The 24,957-nt window shown below is 39.6% G+C and overlaps 1 protein-coding gene across 5 annotated transcripts in view; it reads left to right on the top strand.

The window, feature by feature from the left end:
• The window catches only part of DACH1 (dachshund family transcription factor 1), a 470,395-nt gene that overhangs the window by 187,050 nt on the left and 258,388 nt on the right, over positions 1-24,957 (top strand). For all 5 annotated transcript variants that reach the window (XR_005592968.1, XM_039520998.1, XM_039520997.1 and 2 more), the window contains exon 2: positions 11,683-11,798. Coding sequence is in view for 4 of the 5 variants with exons in the window: in XM_039520998.1 (XP_039376932.1) it covers positions 11,683-11,798 (116 nt within the window). In the remaining variant the exon portion in view is untranslated. The remainder of the gene's footprint in view (positions 1-11,682; positions 11,799-24,957) is intronic.

The following is a 24,957-nucleotide window of genomic DNA, read 5'->3' as shown; positions in this document are numbered from 1 at the left end:
CTACAGTGGATACACCTACATGGTGGAGCTTCATTATGAACTGTTGTGAATAGGAGTGGAATATTTATTAGCAAACCAGCAGCAATACCAGAATAGCCTCAGAAAACATGGACCTTGAATAATAGGAATATTTGCCTATGCCTATTATGGTAGTAATTTGGTTACCATGCAAATATGAAGTGAAATGTATTTGCTATGTAACTTTATTTGAATATAGTAGTAATGAATAATAAGTTTGAGATCCACAGTGGAGTTTACCAACAAATTCTTCTGTGTGTGTGTGTGTGTGTGTGTGTTTTAAGAGGGTCTTCAAACTGAGTGCTGAGATCTGATAATTGTTGCAGATACACTGATAAAAATGAATTTTCTAAACTGCCCAAACAAAAATTCCCTATAAAATATGCACATTAATTGTGTGTGCTTGTACAAAATGGATAATTGTGCAGGCAAATGGCTTAGTTCTCTTTCATGAATCTTATGGGCTATTTGCACATGCAATTATCTGATTTGTGTTCACAAACTAGTGAATGTTTGAAGATATATGCAAAGTTCAATGCAGATGATTTAAAAAATGCAGATGGCAAAACAACAACCAGACAAAAAAACATGAACATTAGCCACATTCTCTGGCAGAAGCAAGAATAAAATCTTTTATTTTAAGCATACTTTTTAAAGGGTAAATGATTTAATGAAATCAAGTCTTTAAGCAGAATGATTCATATGAGACAATCAATGAAATCAGTGCTTCACAAAACAAATATATATTTTTCAGATTTCTATAACATGTTCAGCTGTTGGGAAGAACTGTAACACTCTACTTCGGAGGTTCATGTCACTCCTTGCCAGGTGACACAACAGGCAAAATGCAATATTTTGTGACAGACATTGAACATACACATATTCTTATTTGTTGCTGATTAATTATTGAATATATTAATACACTTTTTACTCATTCACTTTCATTGTGTAGCACTCTGTAAAATGGTCTGAGTTACCACTTTGTTCTTGCCTTTTTTTTTTTTTTTTGGTATCTTTGTACCCCATTTGTATTGGTAAAATCATGTAACTGAAATAATTCCTTCTGTTCCGATAAAACTGAAGAAAGTTGTAACAAGGGGAAAACTAATAATTAGTATTTAACTATCTGTTCTGAAGTTTTCAAGTTCAGATACTGTCAATATCTGGACTTATGCTGAAACTCTTATACTAAGGTATCACACACATACTGCCCTCATCTATGGTGGAACCTCCACTGATGTCAATGGGAGGTAAGCACAAAGATGAAGGGTAGACTATGGTTGTTATGTACTAACTGAACTTTTAGTTAATCTGATTGTTTACTATTTTAATATCTTATGGACATGTTTACTATTGCTCAATGAGAAAATATGCTCACCATTAGGAGCATAGCTTTTTAACCCTTTGTTTATCTCCCTTTCCCATCCTCCTTTGTTTTTGTTCCTTTTCCCTAATTTTGTGCCTTCTCAGTTCTTCATTGCAGAAGGTCCCAATTTCCACTTTTACATGGCTTCATTTCTGCCACCCTCTTCTGTCACAGCACCTATATTCCACCCTTGTGATCTCTCAAGGACAACCACTCTAAACTCTGTGATATTCCCAGCAAGCTAGACTGCCTAGACAGACCAGAACCCGTTCTTGGCTTGCTCTCGGTGTTTATCTGTAATAAAAGAGGTGCTGGGGCTCAAGCAATGAAGTGTTGGCACTCACAGAATATTTTTCCATTCATAACTGATGCAGCAAGCCCAGAGGTGCTGGGGCTATGAACTGCCAAGCTGAGAGGTACTGGGGTTTAGACCTAGTAAACCCTGGCACAAATTAAGCACTGTTTGCTCTCTAGATGCCAGGAACAGAGCAATTGCCAACGGTTACAAGTTACCACACATTTCATTCTAAGCAGTCACGTTTATTCTTAAGGTGAAAACATTACAGAGAAAAGAACCTGCACACATGCTAAAAAGCTTACCAGAGGTCACTCCAACCTCAGAATCTGGTAGATGTTTGTCCTTCTAATCCTTCCTCAAGGCTTGGGGTCCCTGGGTCTGAAGCTATTCATTCCAAAGTCCTTTCTGTGTTTGGCTGGCCTCTGGAGAAACCAGTTTGAACTCCCAAGCAGGTGGTACCTCTTAGGGTGGGGGTTACAACCTGGCTGATTTGCCTTAATTCCCACCCACTGTTTTAAGTTCCTAGAGGAGCTATGGTAGCCCTCCTTCACTGAGTAGAACACAAACATACATCAGCCATTCATTTAAAACAATGGACCCCTAAGATACTGCATGGGGTTGCAATATCTGTTACATCTCCCTCTAGATTAGTGTTTCCCAAACCTGGGACACCGCTTGTGTAGGGAAAGCCCCTGGAGGGCCGGTCTGGTTTGTTTACCTGCCACGTCCGCAGGTCCGGCCGATTGCGGCTCCCACTGGCCGCGGTTCACTGCTCCAGGCCAATGGGAGCTGCTGGAAGCGGCACGGGCTGAGGGACGTACTGGCCACTGCTTCTTGCAGCTCCCATTGGCCTGGAGCAGCAAACCGCGGGCCACAATTGGCCGGACCTGCAGACGTGGCAGGTAAACAAACCGGCCCGTCCCGCCAGGGGCTTTCCCTACACAAGTGGTGTCCCAAGTTTGGTAAACACTGCTCTAGAGAGATTACATACAATCCTGGCCCACAATAACACATAAACTTAATACAATAAGGATGTTGGAGGAAATTGCCATATCTATCACACCTTCTTCATTTCATCTGCTAAATGATCAGCAATGAGTAGTTAATGTTTACATTACTGTCTCTTCACTGAGATTTAGAAATGCCACTCTTGTGGGATTAATGGTAGCTGAGGGAGTTCATATATTTGACTCATTGTTTCAGGCTATCTGCAAACTGTAGCAGACAGAACTGTGTCACATTTGGTTCACATTTGGAAGGTTTTCATCTCAGCCATGAGAGCTAGAAATATTCTTTTAATTAAAATTTAAAATTCAGATAATCTTTGGTTGTGATATTGTTTGGATTCTTATGCAGGCGCATAATACTGCTGGAAGGGGAACATTTTTTAGTTATTTAAAATTGGAAGTTTCTTGCATTACTTGATTGAACACATTTGTGAGACACACATACTTTAGGATCCTGCTTTTACCTACTTCTTCATAATTTTAGAAATGGTGTCTGATGGATATTGAACTCTTTTGTTGTATTATTACTAATGGTAGAGAAGCTACAGAATATATTTGGTAAAGCATTGCAAAACACCAAAGGAAAGATGGTGAATATGTATGTTTTACAAATTGTCGATTTTATTTACAATCTTCTTAAATAACTTTCCTTCATGATCTCCAGAACTTGTGCTTTCCTTCACTGCTACATTCTCTTCCTATTACTTTGACAACTCTTTTTGAATCAGAGTTCATTATTTTATTTTAAATGAAAAAGTAGATCTTCAGTGAAGTATGGTTAGAATGTAAATGAGTTTTGTTTCATATTAATTTTAGTCTATCAATCAGATGTATTTCCTTCTATAAATTGTATGGCTTTGATGTAACAAGGGTTTTATATCTCACAGCTGCAACATCAAACATTCCACATGAAATACGAATCGGTATTTTTAGACAACTGTTGTAGCATTTCAACCAATGGAATGACGATGCAGTAGTGAACTGCTAGCCAAGTCAGCTGTGACATCACAATCTTATGACCAAACAATTAACTGTTTGTACCTATCATTTATGATATATATTAAAAACAGGGTGGCTTGCATGTTAGTTGTCATCTATGTTAATCTTTTAGGAAAACCATAATGTTTGAATAATCTCCCCCAAATCCTGTACCTTTAACATCATAGCTACATCCAAGAAGCAAAATTATAAACATCATGGCTTCCACCAATCCCACCCTATTTGTCTCAGCCAACTAGCAGCCATTCTTGTTACTGTATACATCCAGTCACTCTGGTTGCCATAAAGAAAACAACATTTGTTAATGGTGACACACTGCCGTCTATGAGATACCGCAATTATTTCCTGTCATGTTTTGGACATATATGTACTATTTGTGTGGTAACTGTTTGGAAAAATGTTAACTTTTTAATGGTGGCCACTGTGTTTGAGAGGCAGTCTGGTGTAATGCATAGGACTGGGTGTCACAAGATATGAGTTCTAGTCCCAACTCTCACTGAGCTGCTGAGTGACCACTTAATATTTGTGCTTCTGTTTCCTCTCTCACCCTTTGACTTGTGTATTTAGATAGCAAGGGCAGGGACTGCTTCTTACTGTGTGTTTGTAGTGGGGCGCCCAACTTGAACTGGGGCGTTTAGGTGTTACAGTAATACAAATAATAATATTCTGCTTCGGGTTTTCCAAATATTTCCAAGAGCAAGTTTGGTATGATATATGACAGGTTTAGGGGAAACCATGATATTTGCATGGGGGTTCATAGCAAGGGAAACAGCCTAATGTGGTCTTCTATGACCACCAAAGACATTTAATGTGTCTAGAACCAAACAGCTGATTTATTAGTGCAATGAGTGTCCTTTGGATAGGATATAGCGTGCGGAGTATCCTGTTCCATTCTGTCTAATTATTTTTAGCAGTAATAAACTGGTACTGCACACTGGGCCAAAGATTCATTTCTCAGTAATTTAGTTTTAAAAATAGAAGAAGTATATTCTTAAGTCTGTAGAATACTATTGTCCTTTCACTTTCTGGAACCACTTTTATGGCACAGTCTCTCCCTTTCAGAGATCATTGATTTGTTTCTTTTTCCCTTGTGAAGATTTTAAAATGCACCTCTGTACTTTATTTTTTTTATCAGCATTGTTTGCTGTCTCAATAAATCTTTCTAATACATCATGAGAAGTTCAACACTAATTATTGCGTGAGAAGGTTTTCTGCATAACTGTGGGAAGAAAAATAAATTTAAAGTAATTGCCCCGAGAGTTTTATTGTTTTATACTACTGCTGTAAGTAAATAGAACACAAAGTAATCTTTGTTTTACTAACTGCTAAAATAGAAATTTATCTAATCTCAGGATTACATTCTTGCTTCTCTGTTCTTGGACATGCTTTCAGTTAACTAAAGTTGAGGGTACATGTTTAAGTGGAAAACTTGAGTTGACATAAATGAACATCAAAACGTGTTGCCTTTTTCCTTTAATACTGTAGTGCAGTACATTTGAAATATTCTGAAAGATGCTGACCTTATAAATCAGGCTTTTTCAAAACTGAGGAATGAAGTTACATGGTGGTTTGGTCATCCGTTGGCATTTTGCTTTGTTTTAGTTTTTCATTTGCAAGTTGATGCATCATTATAGCGTTCATGAGAGGTTCAGGTACAGCACTGGCAGCAGCAGTGCAAGGTATCCCAGGAAGGAAGGACTGCTTCTAATGGGAGATTCTCAGTGCCATTCAGTTATTGATCTCTGCTGAGACCAGGAAGATTTTCTGTTAGTACCAACGTTGGTCATGCTTTTTGTAATGCAGATACTTATGCTTTGGGAGCTGGGCAGAGACATCTAAACTCATTTCACATAGAACACCAGCTAGTCAATAGACAGTAATAACTTTTGATAACTGATTAGCTATACTGGATTCAACCAGTTGCCTTGAGGTAAAAAACTCCATATGCCAGTATCATTCCTTTGCCCTATCCCATCTCCTCTAACTCCCCTATGACGCGAGATTTTTAACCTTTACAGCGCTGCCTAATACAACAAGCATTTGGGGTGTAGTTGTGATCCCCTGTTGTTTTGCATACCTGGTGTCTCCTCGTTGAGAATGTTAGCACTTAAAATGACACTGCTGCATTCCAGAGCATGGATGAGAGTAGCAAAAGTGGTTAATCCATTACTGCTGCTGTTAATAAGGGTATGTCTACACTACCAGATTAGTTCGATTTAACTTAATTCGAATTTGTGGAATCGACCTCACAAAGTCGAATTTGTGTGTCCACACTAAAGACACTAATTCGACTTTGTGAGTCCACACTAACGGGGCAAGCGTCGACATTGGAAGCGGTGCACTGTGGTAAGCTATCCCACAGTTCCCGCAGTCCCCGCTGCCCATTTGAATTCTGGGATTTCCCCACAATGCATGCTGGGGGGAAAAATGTGTCGAGGGTGGTCTTGGGTAACTGTCATCATTCAACGTGCTTTTGGACATCTCAAGGGGAGATGGAGGAGCTTACTGACTCGCTCGGATCTCAGCGAAACCAATATCCCCACTGTTATTGCAGCTTGCTGTGTGCTCCACAATCTCTGTGAGAGCAAGGGGGAGACCTTTATGGCAGGATGGGAGGTTGAGGCAAATCGCCTGGCTGCTGATTATGCTCAGCCAGACAGCCGTGCAATTAGAAGAGCCCAGCGGGAAGCACTGTGCATCCGGGAGGCTTTGAAAGCTAGGTTCCTGAGGGAGCAGGGTAATCTGTGACTGTTCAGTTTCTTTACAGAGAATCTGAACCTGCCCTTACTTCAGTTACTGTTGACTTTCTTCTGCGGTTACATACCCCGTTCACCACGTTTCCCCCCTTCCAACACACATTTAAAAATAAAGTTAATGGAACATTGTTAATTAACGTTTTCCTTTATTAATGAATTCGCGTTAAATGGTTGAAACAGGGACGCAGACTGTGGTGGATAGGGTGTGCAGTGATGTTAACACCGCTTCTACACTCGAGGAATGATAGGCTTCTGCTCCTAGAGCGGTCTGCAGTGCCGGACTGGTTGTTTCAACGGAGCCTGCCATCCCTCCTTTTTGGGACTCTGTGTGCGGGGGCTATGTGACCTTGTGGCGGGGGAGGACGGTTACAGATTCCCCTGCTGCGTGGCTCTGTGGTCCGGGACAAGGACCGCTGCATAAGTTCTGTAACCGCCCTCCCATGCCACAAAGTCACGTACCCCCCACCCACACAGAACATGGAAAACAACTCCCAGACCGACCAGGGTGCCTACTGACTGCACTGTGTGTGTGACCTGCTGTTGATCCTGCCCCTGTGTCTGTACCCTGGTACCCTATGCAATTAACATCCCCCTTCCCCCTCCCCCTTCACAGACTGTCTTCTGTAGAAAAACTTGACGGAAATAGTAATTAACAGCAAACTACTTTTAATAATCAACTACACAGTTAGGGGATGAAACTGGGATTGGGGCTTCGGTGAGCCAGGAAGGGAAGGACTTCTCAACATTTAGGGAATGAGAGCCTTCTTGTATTTGTGCACTCTGCAGGGGTGCAGTGACAGTTTTCACGGCCCCTGTCGCCCCTCCTTCTTGTTACTTTGGGAGAGGGGGGTTTGGGACTTTGTGGCGGGGGAGGGCGGATGCAGATACAGTGCAGGGGGGCTCTGTCCTCCTGCCTGCGGTCCTGCAGAACATCCACAAGGCGCCGGAGCATGTCAAATTTTCCCTAGGCATTTCCTGTGTGGCTGGTCAGAACATCCAAGCTCGGACTGCTGTTCAGAGCGTCAACAGAGTGGTGCACTGTGGGATAGCTCCCAGAGCTACTAAGGTCGATTTCCGTCCACACATAGCCTAATTCGACATAGCCATGTCGAATTTAGCGCTACTCCCCTCGTCGGGGAGGAGTACAGAGTTCGAACTAAAGAGCCCTCTAGGTCGAACTAATTAGCTTCCTGGTATGGATGGGTGCACGGTTAAGTTGAATTAACGCTGCTAAATTCGACATAAACTCCTAGTGTAGACCAGGCCTAAGTGACACTGGATACTGTGAATAGAAAGAAAGAGCAGTTGAGCTCTAAAGGCTTGAAAGGTGTACTATAAATGTGGTACGAAAGGGCTTATTGAATGCAAAATGAATTTAAGGAGATAATTTCTTCTGTTGTCCCCTTGAAAAGAGACCTGCGTTTGGACCAGATTCTTTCCTTTGATTGTAGTGCACCTATGCATGAAAGTCTGGCTGAACAAGGAGTGTCTGGAGATGCACTTCTGCCAAACGTGATACATTTAAAGTCTATACCTGTTCTCAGCCCATAGGGCAAGATTCTCAGCTGCATAGGCCAAGACTGGCCAGACTGCACTGAAATTGATGGTGCTACAATGATATAAACCAGCTAAGGATGTGACAGGAAGTTCTGAAATGTCCTCTGTGAAAGTTTTAAAGAATAAAAAAAATATTCTTCTCTATTTTTACCTTGTTACTTTTCCAGTTTGAGAGGAGGCAGACTGAGCGGTGGGTGCATACTCTCCTCAGGCATTTATTATTTGTCACCACCCAAGTATGATTTCTTCCCCTGTACTTTTTCTCCTTTTCATGATTGAAAACTACCTGCTTTATGGCTGCTTCACTGCAACATGAGCTATGCTCAGTTTGGGGGAAAGAATGGATTAAAGGAGGACAATCTATTTGTGGACTGAGCCCCTCTGGCAGGGACGGTTATACCAATTAGTAAGTGGAAATATGGCCCTGTATACAGACATCTGGCCCTGAGAGCCGTTAATCTTGGTTAGCTCTGCAGGAGAGAGCAGCTTACATTTTTGAGTCTGGCCATAGTTATTTTTAAGATTTTATAATAGAACTAGAGAAAATTCATCATGGACTACAAAGTAGTATGGAAGGTTTTTGGCTAGGTACAAAAACTTAAAAAAAAAGTTATTGTGACATTTTACTTTTGCTGAACTGTAGGAATGAAAGTCACAAGAATATTTTTTTCTCCATTCTTTGCTCAAAAAGCATTCCTGTAGCTCAGGGGTTCTCAAACTGGGGGTCGGGACTTCTCAGGGGGTCAAGAGGTTATTACATGTGGGTTGCGAGCTGTCAGCCTCCACCCCAAACCCCGCTTTGCCTCCAGCATTTATAATGGTGTTAAATATATAAAAAAGTGTTTTTAATTTATAAGGGGGGGGTCGTACTCAGAGGCTTGCTAGGGGGTCACCAGTAAAAAAAAGTTTGAGGGCCACTGCTATAGCTCCTTTAAAAACAGAGACAGTCATGATTTTGCCATTATATGCATATTATATATTCACATAATATAAAGGATTAACTACCTTGGTGGCAAATATAAAACAGAATTATTGTAGTTTAGAAATTTGTTAGTGAAACAAGTGCGTAATATAAATAATAACTTAAAACAATTGTTATTACATAATCAGTCATTTGGGGAAATCAGTGTATGCTTGCTTTATCCAATCAGTGGTGTACACATTTTAATTGGGTACTAGACAGTCTGCAGCAACTCTAAATTAGGTCTTCCAGACTTATTATTTTAGAAGTCTGAAATTTATTTACCTGAATTTTTATAATTAGCAGCTATTTCTTAAATAGATAAAAAAGTGCAGGATGGTTGTTTTTCTACATTTAAAAAAATGTTATCAGGAAAAAAAGAGAACTAGCCCACCAAACTGGCATTTAAATAACATCACCCTTTGTGTTTTGAATTGGAAACTTAGGCCTTCATCCTGCAAACACTTATCTAGAATGTTGCGCTGTTGGGCTAGTTTGTTACTTTGCGGCAACCCGCACTGTATGGCACAGTTCAAGTTTAAGTGCTGCATATGGAAGGAATCATAAGAGTACAGCACTGTTTCCCCTGTGTGCCCAGCCCCAAGGTCTGGGTAGCTCACACCAAGTTATAAGGCTCTTACTTCCCCTGAGTCACTTGTATAGGCCTCACAGCCTATGACACAATCAAGCCTGCTGACTTCACTGGGGCTACTTTTGTCAGTAAGCACTACCTCCTGAAAATGAGTGTTTGCAGGTGTAATCCCTTACATTTTAATGAGCCTGAAGAGCTCTGTTAACACTCCATACATAATATGCTCTATAATGGTCTGGTAAAGCAACACATAGGCTATGGCTTGTATGTTGATGTCAGACTCCTGCAATACCCAGGCTCACCACTGGGAGTTGAGGAGAGTGTCGCCACTGGTATTTAAATTGAGTCATTAAAGTTTGCACCGTGGGCTTTTTTTGTGGTGAATATTTTAGACACACTCCATTGAAATCAGATGGTTTTTGTGTGTGATTTTTATGAGTTTCAGGTGTTTTCATGGTATGTCTATTTTATTATCACTCATATAGAACATTCCAAAGAAAGTGAGGATTTTTGATTTGCTGATGTGATGTCTCAGTGTGATATCACTGTAAAACAATCTGATTCTCATGTGGATCTTTTTTCAGTTAGAGTAGGAAATAAGGATTTTTGTTTATCTTAAAAAAAAAAAGAAAAAAAATCCCTGGTTTATAATATTAATAATGACCTCAGTTCAGGACAGTAACTTAGGAATTAATGACCAGTTAAGGTTAATGGCCCAAGGCCCTGAGTCATTAAACTCCAAGGAAATATCCTGAACTTTGATTGTCATTAGTTTATTAGAAATGGGTTGTAGAAGTTAAAAAAAAAAAAGGGTGTTTCCAAACCCAGGGATGATCTGATGGTCACAGGAAAAGTGTGTGTTTTATTATCTGCTTCCTGCTGCAGTCCCAGCATAGATAAAAATCCCAGTACAGACAATGGGATTTTGGCCTATGCTAGGACTGCAGGGGCTGACCAGCTCACCATTTTCCCTCCTCTCCATTCAGAAATAAACGAGACACCCTTATATTGGGCATAGTTTATAATAAGACTGCAATTTAAAAAAAAATAGATTGCCTGGTTCTGTAAAATCATCCCTAAATAACCCCCAAGTAGGTAGCTACAGGAACGTACAAGAACATAATGGTTTGGTCTGTACATGGGAATATGTGCACTTTGGTGAAGCATGTGTTGCATATATATTCATATGTGGATAAGTAGTAAATAATTTCATTGTAGTCCATGTCTAATTTGTAGGCTACTTATACACCTCTGGAGGTGGAAAGTCGTTTATGTGAGCAAAGGACAAGGAATGCGTAAACCTGAAGCCCTTTATTTATTCACACTGGGCATATGAATGCTGCTATGATGATAGTTGCTCAACAGTGTCCTACAAATAATTCTGAGCCCTTTCTGATGTAGTACATTTAAAGTAAGGTGACTTAGTGTGATTTTCACTTTAAATAGAATAAGGGTTAAATGATAACTTGACTTATCTTTTAAATGACAAAAAATAAAGAAATTGCAAGACCTTTTCACACATTAGATATGTATTGTCATTTATCATCCAGATATCAGGCTAGCAGTGTGAAGTAATAAAACATATCATCGAAAAATGTGCTATAGGTCTGAATCACTCTTTCATTCCACCTCCCAGCTAACTGTAGTATTAAATCAAACAAGCAGAACATTTCCTTAGGCAGCCATTGCCTTTTAATTTCCTGAAGAACCTTAAAATATCATTCATTACAAGTACTACACATATTTGGTTTTTAAAAGTCTCATAAATCAATAGCAAGCTGACTGTAATAATTATTACAAGTTAGTGCATAATTTTCGTGCTGAAGGCTGCATGCAGAACTTTAGCATATGCAAACGAGGCAATTCAAACTGTGTATAGATATTAATATGAAGAAGCAGGTAACGAGGTGCAGGCTATGAATTATGCATCAAGAGCGGCTGATCTTCAATGAGGAAAATGAATTCAGCATGTAATCTAATTAGTGATGGAAGTCTATTACATCTAACTGCAAAAGCAACCGTCCTTGAAACAAATTTATTTACAGTCCATGTTACCACTTGAAACAACTTTGAAATGATGTGTAAGACAACAGCTTAATTGTAAAAAAATTTTGTTTGTTTGTTTCAGTTCTAGACCTGGAAGGCCTCCTAAGAGGACTCAAAGTGTCACCTCCCCAGAGAATTCTCATATCATGCCACACTCTGTCCCAGGTCTAATGTCTCCTGGAATCATCCCGCCAACAGGTAGGACTGTTAGTAATGCATTAACACTTGAAATCTTATGGCTGGTTGATTTACGTCCATTTGTTTAATAATCACAAACAATAAAAAAGGAAAAATATACAAAACCAACACCATAATATCACATAACTTATGCTGCAATATGGAGTATCTTATTGTCATGTCAATGTATTGTCTACTAGAAAAGTTAGCAGCACAACTTTTTACAATACAAACACTTGAGTAGACAATAGCCCTTTATAGTATTTTCTCTTGTTTTTATTAAAAAAATTGTCCTTTGAAGCATAGTATTTCTTACCTTATTGTTTTTATCCTCCACTATCCTTCCCTCAGTCCTTGTGTTTTGAACAGATCAGTGATCCTTGTGACTGCTCTTTTTTGCCTCTTTATCTGACCATTTGTACAATAGTTGGTATCATCAGTAATGTGCCTGCCCCAGAGAACTGAGTTTATTAGTTTGAGTAACTACTTGTTGCCGAAACATCCCTTATGATTTCTCACACTCAAATCATGCCCATGTTATGTTTCAATGGGAAGAATGTCTGCCTTCCTTTTGATTATAGTAATGGCCACTTAGGCAACGCTTTGTCACTTAATTAAACTGCCATCATCTTTTTTAAGGTGAAAAAATAAACACTGGGTCAGATTCTGCTGCCGTATGGAGGTAGGATGTTATTAGGATAGTCCCATTGAAATAAACAGGAGGGGCCTACTACTGTACATAGAAGACCGAATCCATGTAGATGGAAGATCCTAATGGAAGAGTTGCTATGGAACCCTTGGCCCTCAGCCTCATTCCATCTCCTTACTTTTCAGGCTGGCAGGAGCCCCTTTATCCTCTGCAAGGCTGATCTGAATCCCCCCACTCCTTCCCCAGGTACCCACTTACTTCCTCATCTTCATCTTTAGCACTGTATCAGAGGGGTAGCCGTGTTAGTCTGGATCTGTAAAAGCAACAAAGAATCCTGTGGCACCTTATAGACTAACAGACGTTCTGCAGCATGAGCTTTCGTGGGTGAATACCCACTTCTTCAGATGCAAGTAGTTCTCTTGCATCTGAAGAAGTGGGTATTCACCCACGAAAGCTCATGCTGCAGAACGTCTGTTAGTCTATAAGGTGCCACAGGATTCTTTGTTATCTTTAGCACTGACTTTCTCTTCAGCAAGAGACACATTGCTATAGACAGATCTAAGAGGAGAAGGCAGTGGGATCACAACGCAGCCTTTGAGGAGAATAAGGGATCTTTGCAAGGATAAAGACTGGGAGAGAGGGAGGGAGAGAGAGAAGGGAGACAGATGGTAGGAGGACATTTAGGGAGAAGACAAGAAAGGGTAAGGGCAAGATTGGTAGCCATTGGTAGCAAGGATGTAATGGGCAAGGCAGGCGTATGTTGGGTAGGCAGGACTGACAACATCTTGTGGGATAAGGGAAAGTACTCTTGTGGGGCAGGGCTAGGGAGAAACGGGGAATCAGGTTTAGAGAAGGGGAAAGCATAGTAAGAGAGAGGAAAACTGGTGAAAAAGGAAGTATGGTGGATTCACAGAGAGAACAGAGTGGGAGCAAATTCTAGCATGAGGAAGAAAAGAGAAGGCGGTTATACCCTTAGGGGAAAGAAAATGATTTTGGAGAGGGAATGATCAGAAGGGATAGAGGGAAAGAGAAATTTGTCAGGGATGGAGTGAGAGAGAAAGAAGAACATCAAGGAAAAATAATCAGGAGAAATATTTGTTCAAATTAGGTGGTGTGAAAGAAGTTGGAGAAAAATACACAGAGGGAAAAATGGAGAGGAGGGTGATAAGAGAAATAAAAAATCAGGCAACATGATCATTTTTTATTTACTTTTATTGAAGGTTTTCTGGGTGATAGATAAGAGCAAATCCCAGTTGCTGGTGTCACCATTTCTGGATTTTGTGGCTTCATCATTTCAAGCAACAATGTATGAATTAACTGTAATAATAAGAATTATTTATATAGTCCCCAGTTCCTCTCTTGCTCCCTTCCAAAAGTATTCAGGATAACAAATTAATCATAAATATAATATAATAAAATATAGAATACCAGCTCCTTAAAATACCAACATATAAAATCAAATGAGGGGTCCAGCTTAATAAAAAATGGGAAATGGTTTGGAAGGGAAGACAATAAATATAGGGAGAACAGTGGTGATTCATAGGACATCTTTAGGGAGGATGGGAGCACTCTAGGTTGCTTCATAAACATGGAGTGAGACGGTGAGATCCTTAAACAGTAGGTGGAATATGAGGACAAATATTGTCAGGTCTTGTATATAGACTGAGGCAGCCAAGATAAGAACTTTAAGATCCAGCACTACCAAGTGAAAGTCAGTCCACCATTTTAAAGACAGCTAATGTAAATAAAGCAGGGTGGGCTTAAAATATGATCAAAATAGCTTATATGAGTGAGCAGTTGCACTGCTGTATTCTGAATCAACTGCAAGTGACAGAGCAGCCCCAGGGAGAGGTCTGCCAAGAGGGAATTACAGTAATTGTAATTAATGTTAGTGCTGATAATGAAAACGCACCATTTTACATGCACTGAAAACTCATATTGTGAATTTTTTTCTCACACATTTCTTGGTTAGGATGTTTAAAGGTTTCTAAAAATAAACAAAACAAAATCAAGCCACTCCTGGAGTGCAGAATAGCTAGGGTCTCTTCCTTTAGCTGATTCTCCACCTTCCTTAAGTTCCCTTCCATAATGTATATACCCAGTGTTAGGCCTTGTATCTGTCCATTTGCTGCTCTCTGTACTAAACTTCTCTACATGTAATTTTATTTTGAATGTCTGGGTGGAATTTGCTTCCTTGTCTTCTGCTGTCTTCCCTATTGCAGCAGTTCTCAAACTGTGGTCTATGGCCCACTGATGCTAATTCCCCTTGTTTCCACTTAGCAAATCACAGTCACATTATAGGGAAAAAAGTTAATGCATTTTTAGCTAAAATTATTTATCCATATAAAAAATTGGTGTCGTTGCCGCAGGACTGTAAGATGGTCCTGGATAGAAGTGGGAGGGGTTTTGCACAATTTCATTTTGGAGGGGAGTTGGGTTATGAGACAATCTTTCTATTAAGATGTAGTTCATATTACAAAAAGTTTAAGAACCCAGCCCTTTTGGCTTCTACTTGACTGATAAGATATTTGAATGTTGATATTTGGAGGGGAAACCTTATTGGGTATGTCAGCTTTGTTTGATGGTTACTGCAAGGGGAGCAGGTGTGACTGTTCTGATCTGAAAGACAGAGTTGTCATGGCCGGGTGTCACTTATCCATAGGATTGGTGCTACATCCCTGGCTTTGGAATGTCTCTTGGAGGACCCTCTTCTATGTGCCAGACCCCACGGGGTCTCACTCTTTCTTCAGGGAAGGCCACTTGGCCTTACTGCCTCCTGAGACCGAACCCATTGGTCTTGAGCCCTCCTGCCTCATACCATGAAGGCTGTTTGGCAAGTCCAACTGAGACAGACTCCTCGTAGAGACCTGTACACTCTTCAAGGATTAGTGTACCTCACCCAGTATTTGCAGTGACACTCAGGCAGAGTTTTCAAAATAGTAGGGTCTATTAGTCAAGTGGAACACAGCATAGGAAATCCTTAGGGTAGCTTAGAGAAAAGAAGGTTAAAGCAAAGGCCATTCTGGTTTGCCCAGAACCCGAGCCAGACTTTAGTAAAACTCCATTTTCAGGTTCTGTCTATCTCCCAGTCTCACCTCCTTAGTCAGTTCCCAGGCAAGAGAGAGCCCCCAGCTTCCTCCAGAACCCAATGCTTCTCCTCTGCCTCACACCTCTCCAGTCCTTTGTTCTTGTGCTGGGGTCTTTGCTCAGCTTCCCTGCTGAGAGTTGGGGAAATCCATCCCCCTCTGGTTGCTAGGTGTCAATATCTTGGTGATTGGGTTTTTCATTGTCTTCTCAGATTTTCCATTGATATGGGGTCAGCCTTGGCCAGTCCTTTTTAGTGACCCCTTCAGGCTCAGATAACTAGGCCACACATACACCTATGTCTATTAGCCTGCCCTGAGCACAAACTTAGTCCTTTTTCTCCACTGGGTAGCCATGCAAAATATAGTGGAAACTGAGGCTCACATTGGATTCATAAAAGTATTACAGAAAATTCCCACTTTGTCAAGGCATTCCAATTCACAATCCCAGATTGGGATCTAGAACTAGGAGTCACGCATCTATTGTTTGGAAACCTGTTCTTTCTTCACTGGCCCAAATCCTTGCAATCCTTGTTAGGGAAAAATAAACTTCTTTACCTGAGGACCAGCAGTTTGATACTCCCTCACATAAGGAGAAAATAGGTCACTCTCTTTTTGCAGAAGTTCTACTGGCAAAAGTCATGTCCGCTTTGGAGCCAGCTGCTTGTGTGATGCCAAGAGAGATTTGAAATAAGTTAGGGACACAATAAATATTTATTACATTTTAAAAGTTGAGAGTAAGCAAAGATCTAAGCAAGGCAACAGGCTGTTTAAGGGTATTGCATAGTCTATTGAGGGATAGTGTGTGGAAAAAAATCACTTGAGGGCTTATAGTAGAGTTATGGGCTAATACAGCAAACACACAGGGAGACATGGTAAGCTGAACTTGCTTTGCCTCAAATTTCATAAGTGGGTATGTTGTTGTGATGCATCATGGATGTTTACCTCTGTCATCTTGCATTATACTATATAGTGTGAGGCAATGCCAACTTCGTTGGACTTATGGCTTCATTCCAATGATAAGCTTAGCTAAGGATTTTTTGTTAAATATAGTTTTCAGAACTCCCTCCATTTCCATTATTATTTTTTCCCCAAGACTTGTTATTTTCAGTCAGTGACGTTGTGGTATGCTTAGATGATATGAACATTACAGAAGACAGAAAATAGACAATATGATCACTGGACATTCTCATTTGCATTTTGTAAAATGTTTGGCTAAATGTTTTATTTTTAATCTCAAATGATCATTTTTGTTTAATGTAATGCCCCAAACCATTGACCACACCCATTTATTAAAATAAAGTGTGTGGGGGATGTCTCTTCCTTTTTTCCTCCTTTCTTCCACCAATTATGGGAACAAGAAACAGGTACATTGCTCACCTGCAAATGGTTTCAGGTATCTAATCCACTTCAGGGAATTTGGCATTTGGAATTCTTTTCCCCCCAGAAAGACCTCAATATTCACTATTCTGTGAGATTGAGTAGTTTTAACCATCTGTTCTAGGGAAGTGTTTAAAGATACTGGTGCACATCTTGCTCAGAAATACATGGCATCTAATAGTAAAGCCTAGAGATGATGACAATTATTATTGGTACAATTATTCATGAAAAAGAGAGGATGATAGAACTACTAAACACAGCTTGATTGGGTTTGTTTCAAAATCGTTCTTTTTATATGGTTCATTTTTGATGCATTTCTGGTTATTGGATTTGTTTTATTTGTCTGTGAATCTTCCTGGGTGCTGTGGTTAGTGAAACCTTTAAAATAAACAAATCAGTCTTTCACCCTCTCATAGTTCTGTTGGACCACCCTCATTTCTGATCTGAAACACCCATACATTTGCAGCTTTGTCCTTTCCTGAGCATAATATGCCAATTTGTGGATAATGTCCAGTGGCATCTGGACTGATATGTTAATGTGAAGGTACAACCTATAAAGTAGTTTAGCTTCTAAAAATGTCCTTCAGTTCATGGTAATGACAACTCTTATTCTTCACAAGAGGGTAGCTGTCTATAATAATGAGCTTTGCAGTAGATTAGCAATGGTGAACTTTTTTGAATAGTTAATAGTACTTTTCTTCTCAATTTCCTCTTTGTTTTCCCCGTTCTGTTTCCTCTTCATTACTATGACTCTGTCACTGGGAGCCATCCATACTTACTGCCCTACCAATGGCCTTGTTTCCCATGACACTGAATGCATCATGTCATGGGTGTGTTGACTGTCTTTGTCCATAGCCCCCTCTACCAAAGAATAATGGGAGAGAAGGTGAAGAAAGGGTGGGTTCATAGTGAGAACAGAGTGAGAGAGAGTTTGGGTTCTAACAAGAAGAAGAAAAGAGGAGGTGCTGGAACCCTTTAGAAAAGGGAAATGATTTTGAGGAGGAAATGATCAGAAGGGGCAGCCACCTGCTATCAAAAGTGGTCAAACGTGTAATCCACTTCTACTTCCTGGCCCTTCTTCTTCCCTGTGCTATGAGGCATGCTGTAGTGGAAATGATTGTGTGCCATAGTTTAACCATTTTATTGTCACACTATATAATTAGAACTTCTGTTATTGATATAAAACTCTACAAATGTTACCCTAAAACAAGCAAACAAACAAACAAACCTAAAGATAGGCAGTCTATTTTTACTTACAAAAAAAATCAGTGGGACACCAGCAGGGTTAGCCCATATTAAATATGCAGCTGTAAGTCCTCTCAATTGTATGCCACTTTGTGTTTAATACAGTGCTGGTATCACAAGTACCCCATATGTTTTATATTAAAAAAGTTGACCTGGGAATTTTCTCATCAAGTTTCCCTTCAAATAGTTTTTTCCCATCTGTGAATTAATGTGTTTGATACTGCCTGAACCTCATTTATAATAGCCTAACCAGCCTTCTTCTGAAGTCGTCTTCCATATGCCTTTTTCACACTTCCACTACTTCTGGCATGTGTCTTTTCTTTGTGTGGTAAACTCTTATCATCTCCTTACAATCTTCCATAGAAACACACTGATTGGAGGACTTATCAATGTTGACCTCCCCCCACTTGAGTTGTTAAAATTAATTAAACACTAACCACAGTATTAATTTTTAAAAAAAGTGTGTCTCCAGCCCATAGTTGACTGGTGTGTTTGGGTTTAATTGATGTTTATTTCCTTTATTTCTGATAATAAGCCTCCTGATGGAGCGATTGTGTTCTGTTGTGTGCTTTTACACAGTGCTGAGCACATTGATGGTGCTCAGTGCGCACTCTCAGCAAACAAGGTATCAGTATAAATATTAAGAAAAGGAGCAGGACAAGGACCTGTGGGAACTGGTGAGGCAAAACTGGGGGACTGGGAAGCTGGTGAGGCAGGTTTAAACTAGCAGTACTTCGTGGACTATTCCCAGATCAAGATAGTCATTCTCTCAAATGTAAACAGCACTGTATTCCACATTTTTCAGTGCTTGGGATAAACATCTTATTGAAGCTGAATCCAGGCCTGACTGTGGTGATGAGGGTGGGAAGAGAAAAGGACTTTGAAGAGATGCCTCCTCAAGAACAGATTGCTCTCAAATTATTTGCAGTGTTGTTGTAGCTGTGTTGGTCCCAGGATATGAAAGAGAGAAGGCGGTCCAATAAAAGATATTACCTCACCCATCTCTACTCTATAATTGTTAGCTCAGTTTTGAAACTTGGTGTCCTTTTGGACACCTCACTTCTGTTGGACGTCAACTGAAGTCAATGAAGCTATGAAGCAGAGTATTTGTTATTTTGATTTTTAAAATCATATGTGGCACAGAGGATAAGCACCTAGATAGATTAAACATACAACTCTTGCAATCTTAGCTCATAAGACAAGAAGAACAATAGAAATTTCTTGCTCCTATGCAAAAGGAGAGAAGTGGTCAGGAAAGATCAAATTCTTTACTAGGTGACCTTCATGAACCTCTATAATTTTTAATAATGAAAAAAATCACCATTTTCCCTGCTCCTGTCTCCCCAGTCATGCTTCTGGTCCCTTTTCTCCTGTCTTCATACCACTCTGTATTCTGCTTCCTGTTGATTATGTGATGCTGAATATCAGCTGGTATTGAGTCACAGAGCTGACCATGGAAGATAAAATGATTAGGAGGGAAGGAGCTGGATCTGAGGATAAGGAAGATGGTAGCATGAAAAAATAATCAACTGGATTTCAGAATTAAAAAAAAATAGTTCAATTTTAAAAGTCAAACTTGGTGGACATATTTTGCAATCAACCAACTTGAAACTCTATGTTTCACAAAACGCATTCCACTAGACTAGCAGTTCTCAGACTGTTTAATGGGGTCACCAGGGCTGGCATTAGACTTGCTGGGACCTGGGGCTGGGTCTGAAGCCGAAGCCCTGAGCCCCACCGTCCAAAGCCGAAGCGTTTCAGCCCTAGGTGGCAGGGTTCAGGGTACAGGTTACAGATTTATAGGTGCTGAAACTAGGGGTGCATGGCAACTATACAAATTGTTCCAGAACGCCTGCATATTCTTCAGTCCTGTCCTCTTTTGTAATCATGTCTCATGTTGTGTTTATTTATGATGGGTCCTAACTTTCTGGCTTTTTTTCCTGTGTTTTTTAATATCTGTAACTACAATATATGGTGTAATATAAACTCTCCATTATTCCACTTCCCCAGAAAATTGAAAAGCAATTGCTGTCACTTTTCATATTGTCAATTAAGCATTTTTTTTAATCAATACGTTTAAACAGCAGAGTATTGTAGGCACAGAAAGCATTTGGTAAAGCTCCCTAATTGAGTCTTCTACTTGGCCCACTGAGCAACATCTTTAATTTGAAATGTGTGGTACTGAAGCAGTGATACTTCAAGTGCTCCTCTTACCTCTCTTAGTGACTGCACTTTTCTCCTGTTTATAGAGATAAAATGCAGATGTAAAGTGCTTTCAGAAATCAGAAATATATGGCATATTTATGGAGAGAGAAAAATACTACTTTTCAGTTACACGGCTTCTTTCATCCCATAATTTCAAAGCACTTTACACACTTCATTTTATTACATTAACTTAATCACAGTTTTTGTCTTATTTCTTCAGCAAATGTGTTTTATGAGGGATGAACTTTCCTCCGGTTATTACTTTTGCCCCATCTGATGCCAAAATCCTTCGTTTCCAGTGTAAAGACATTATAATGGGCTTGCAATACACTCTGCTATTTAAGTTGCTTCCTGTCTTTGTTATTTTCCTTTTTTTCTCTTTTACTCAGCTTTGAATGATAACGTGGCACTATAAGAGTGATCTCTCCCTTATTACTATTTCTTACTTTGGGCCTGGGTCAGTAAAAATGTGTTCCAACTTCCAATGTCTTTTCAAAGCCTGCTGAACTCTGTAACATCATTTCCACCACTCTTCCCTGGTTTTGGAAGTTTTACTTCCTGACTATGGAGGCCAAGTATGGAGTTAACAAAGTACAGCTGTTGGTATGGTGTGGCAGTGTTTTTCTTAAAGTAGCAGCTTGGTGTTCAAAGCCAGTTAAAGCAATCATGGAATAATTTAATGTTAATTTCTTCATGTTTAAATTATATTTTTTGGCATCTAAACAAACTTTATCAGTTCTACCTAATAAAGTGTCATTATTATTATTATTATCCCACCCAAAAGCATACATGTTATAGAGGACATAAAAAGACACAGTCTCTTACAACGTAAAGACCCGATCTTGCAAATGCTTATTAAAGGATTTAACTTTATGCAAGTGACCAATTGAGTTGAATTGGAGTACTGTGTGCAAAAAGGTAAACTTGAGAGTAAATTTGTGCAGGACCAGGACCTAGAATTTCCAGCTAATACAATGTGTGAGTATGAGAATTACCAATATGGGAATGGAGTAAGGAAGGATGAAGGTACTGTAATATGATTTGCCAGTTACCCAGTTTAGGCATGTACAGCTTTTTTAAATAAAGAAGATACTGATGGTAGACAGTAAGTAACATTGACAAATTTATTTCTAAAATAGGTACTTATTAGCACAGTATTAGGCTATTGGTAATTTCATGATTCTTAATCTGAAAAGTGCTTTCAGTTGATTACTACTGTATATTGAGCTGTTTACCTGTTGGAAATAAGATAATATATTGTAAACTTAAGCAACAATGCCTATTTTTAGAGTGATAAACTGTAAACTAATTCAATAAACCGAATCAGATTATGCAAACATTTTTGCACTTCATTAAGGAAATAGTCACTATAATTAATGTGAGAGCTTTTATCATGTTCACTTGTTGATGTATGGCTAGGAAGATATAGTAGACTAAACTCTGTAAATATATTATTTCATAGCTTTTTACATTTTAATTATGGTTTTAATACAGGCCACCTGTCCTGATCTGAAAAGATTGTCATGCTTTTGTCATCTTATTGTCTTGTTGAATGGCTAGCTTGTTCTACTTTATCACAATGAGGAGTTTTGACAATTAGTTGAAAAGCAATACTTTCACTGTTCATCAGTTTGTAAGTCTCACTGAGACCATAATTTTGTCAGACTAGATGTGGATACAGTAAAATTTTGCTAATCCACACATTTCATAAATCCCCACTAAAATTTAAATGCAAAATGGTCCTGGCCCAGTTCTCAGCAAAGATTTAAGGGCCAGATTATGACGCCTATACTCATCCTATTGAGCACTTATTCATGCAGACAGTCCCATTGAAGTCAAAGGGATTACTCAAAGAAGTCAATGCTTAGCAGTGTGAGTAAGGGATCTACAATCTGACCCTTAATTACACATAGTCATCTAGGAAGTTCTTATCTTAGTACAACATAGTTTTTCAGGGCTGCCCGAGGGGGGAGGGGGGACAATTCCTGATTTCTGAGAGCTTTATTTTGGAACCTTAGGGCTTTTGTATTTGAACAGTTAGTTTGCAGTAAGCAGGGGTGTGACCCTGCCCTGCACTAGCCTGCCACCAACTAACTGTCCGCTTGGTCTCTGCTGACATGCATTAATAGTTTGTTAATGCAGTTTGATCTAGTCCTGTTTAGGTAAGGACTAGATCAAAGCGTACTAATAAACTGCTAATGTGTATCAGCAGGGTCCACATGGACAGTTAGTTTGCAGAAGGTTAGTGCAGGCTAGACCCACACCCCACCTTGCTGCAAAGAAATTGTTCATGTAGACCCGTGGTTCTCAAACTTATTTGATTGCGCCCCCATTCTGTGCCCCTTCCAGTACATATACCTCTGCCCATCTCTGAAGGGTGCTTCAGAAGTTAGGGTGGCAATGTGAAAAGTGATATTTGTCAACATCACTTTTCACAGCAGATTTAGTGCCCCATTGCCACCCTTCCTTGTGCATTGCTGCTTCCACTCCGTGTCTGACAGCTGGAGCCCCACTGCCCTCTACCGGTGACGGACTGGGGGGGAGAAAGGAGACCCTGACCCAAGACTGCCTCCCAGTGAGGTATTGGTGGTGGGGAGAGGGAAAAAGGGCCAGAGTCCGGGGCAGTGGGGCTCCAGCTGTCAGCCCTGGGGCGGCGGGGCTCTGACTGCCTCCTTTATCCAATCCTCCCCACCTCCCAGGTATGCACAGCCCTTCTGTACTAGTCTCAGCCCTCTGGGGCTGACAGCTGGAACTGTTAAAAAAATAACAGCAAAAAGGCACACACCTCTTGCCTCCCTTGGGAGGCCCACCCCATAGTTCGAGAACTGCTGGTGTAGACAAGCCCTTTGTTCTTTTAATTTTTTTTTGTATGTAATTTCCTAAGCTCTCAGTAAAATAAAAAACAAACAAATAAATTCCGTCATGTGGAACCATATGGTTCCACCATATGGGACATCCTCCAAAGTTGGAAACGAGGAACATTAGATCCACAGCATAGACCATTATCACTTCAGCTAAAGGAGAAGCTAGTAGCATCAGTAGGCTGGTACAATGTGTGTGGACCAGCCAGTAGAGATGGACGTGATACATTTTACTGGTTGTTTGCACAACTATTTGCCATACAGCAGTAGAATGTGGGAATCAGGATTTCCAGGTTCTATTCCTGTCTGTGGAGAGGAGTGTGATCTAATGGCTACAGCTCAGCCAAATAGCCTAGATTTGTCACATTCATCCTGAAAGGCAATATGACTAAGTGGATGAGATTTCAATCCACTGAGCATCTGTAAATAGTGTCTTTCAGTGGCTCAAGTTTGCCAAATCAGGATGGATATTCATGTGAACCGTAAAAGGCGCTTCTCTGACCTCAGAATTATCCTTCTACCAAATTTACAGTTTATGGTTCAAAGCGTAGAGGTGTGCTAGAGATCTTTACAAAAGCTTTTTTTTTTTTTTTTTACATTGGCTTAAGAACCCATTTTTCCTGAAGGTTGTTCTTGGAAATGGCTGAACTGTTTTTGCTGAAACTAAAAAAAAAAAAAGAAAAAAAAAGGAAGATAGAGAGGAAGCAATTAAAATTTCAGATCAAAGTTATAAGCAATTGAAATGGGTGTTTGTACTGGGAAGTTCTAAGCAACCTTAAGTATAGGGGTTTCCACCAACTCCACATACTATTATAAAGTATTATTTGTAATTGAAATGAAACAGTTGTTACCGGATATATATTGTGATGTTTATTTTTATTGTTTCATCATTTCATTATTATTTTTATTATTTATTGTTTTATTTTATGCATTGGTTCACAGTGGGAGTCTTGGTCGTTTGTATGAATTAATGAGATTCTCCTGTAGTTTAGATTTCATGCAAAGGTATTCAGTAGAACAACAATGAGGAAATCAATAGATCCCTTGTTTGTTTGCAGCCCTCTTGTTCTGAATATGAGAGCTTTCAACAAAGTTTTCCACTTGGTATCTACGGTGGATGTCCACCCAGCCTACTTTTATATGTAATCATTAATGAAAAGAATTTTTTGCCAGATTAGCAGTGGATGGTCGTTTTCTCCTTCAAGCATGTGGGATTTATCTTAATTAACACTACAGAGAATAAGACTGATCTGCTAAATTTGGAGTCACATTGTCATCTTAAAAACACTACAGATTTGGGTATCTTCATATTTTGTGTTTTTCTCATTATGGAACTGGTTCTGCCACCTTCTGCCAATAGGAATATTTGTTGAGTAAGGTACTACTCATTGGGTTAGGGTAGCAGGATTTGGTTTGACGCTTGTGGATGTTCTGCTTGTTCACATCTCTTTACTGCAATTCTATTTCAAAGCAGGTTCCTGAATGCTAAGAAGCCATGGAATTAGAGTACTATCTTTGAATGACATAATCAATGAAGTGCAAATGCATTTTTTTCTTTATTTACACATGATCTACTAACAGTGTTACATATTCTGTTCAGTAAAAGATGGATCCATGTTTATATGTTCCAGAATGATGGTTCATGTTTTCATTAAATTTATTTGGGGATCGATTATACTTTTTCTATTAAATGTAATTTTCCAGCTTTTGCCCAAGAATTTAAATGTTCAAGGAATATCGGCACTATATGTACAAGT

This window comes from Mauremys reevesii, linkage group 1, assembly GCF_016161935.1.
Source record: "Mauremys reevesii isolate NIE-2019 linkage group 1, ASM1616193v1, whole genome shotgun sequence".
In the NCBI taxonomy this organism is placed as follows: Eukaryota; Metazoa; Chordata; order Testudines; family Geoemydidae; genus Mauremys; species Mauremys reevesii.
This window is presented reverse-complemented; position numbering and strand designations above follow the sequence as displayed.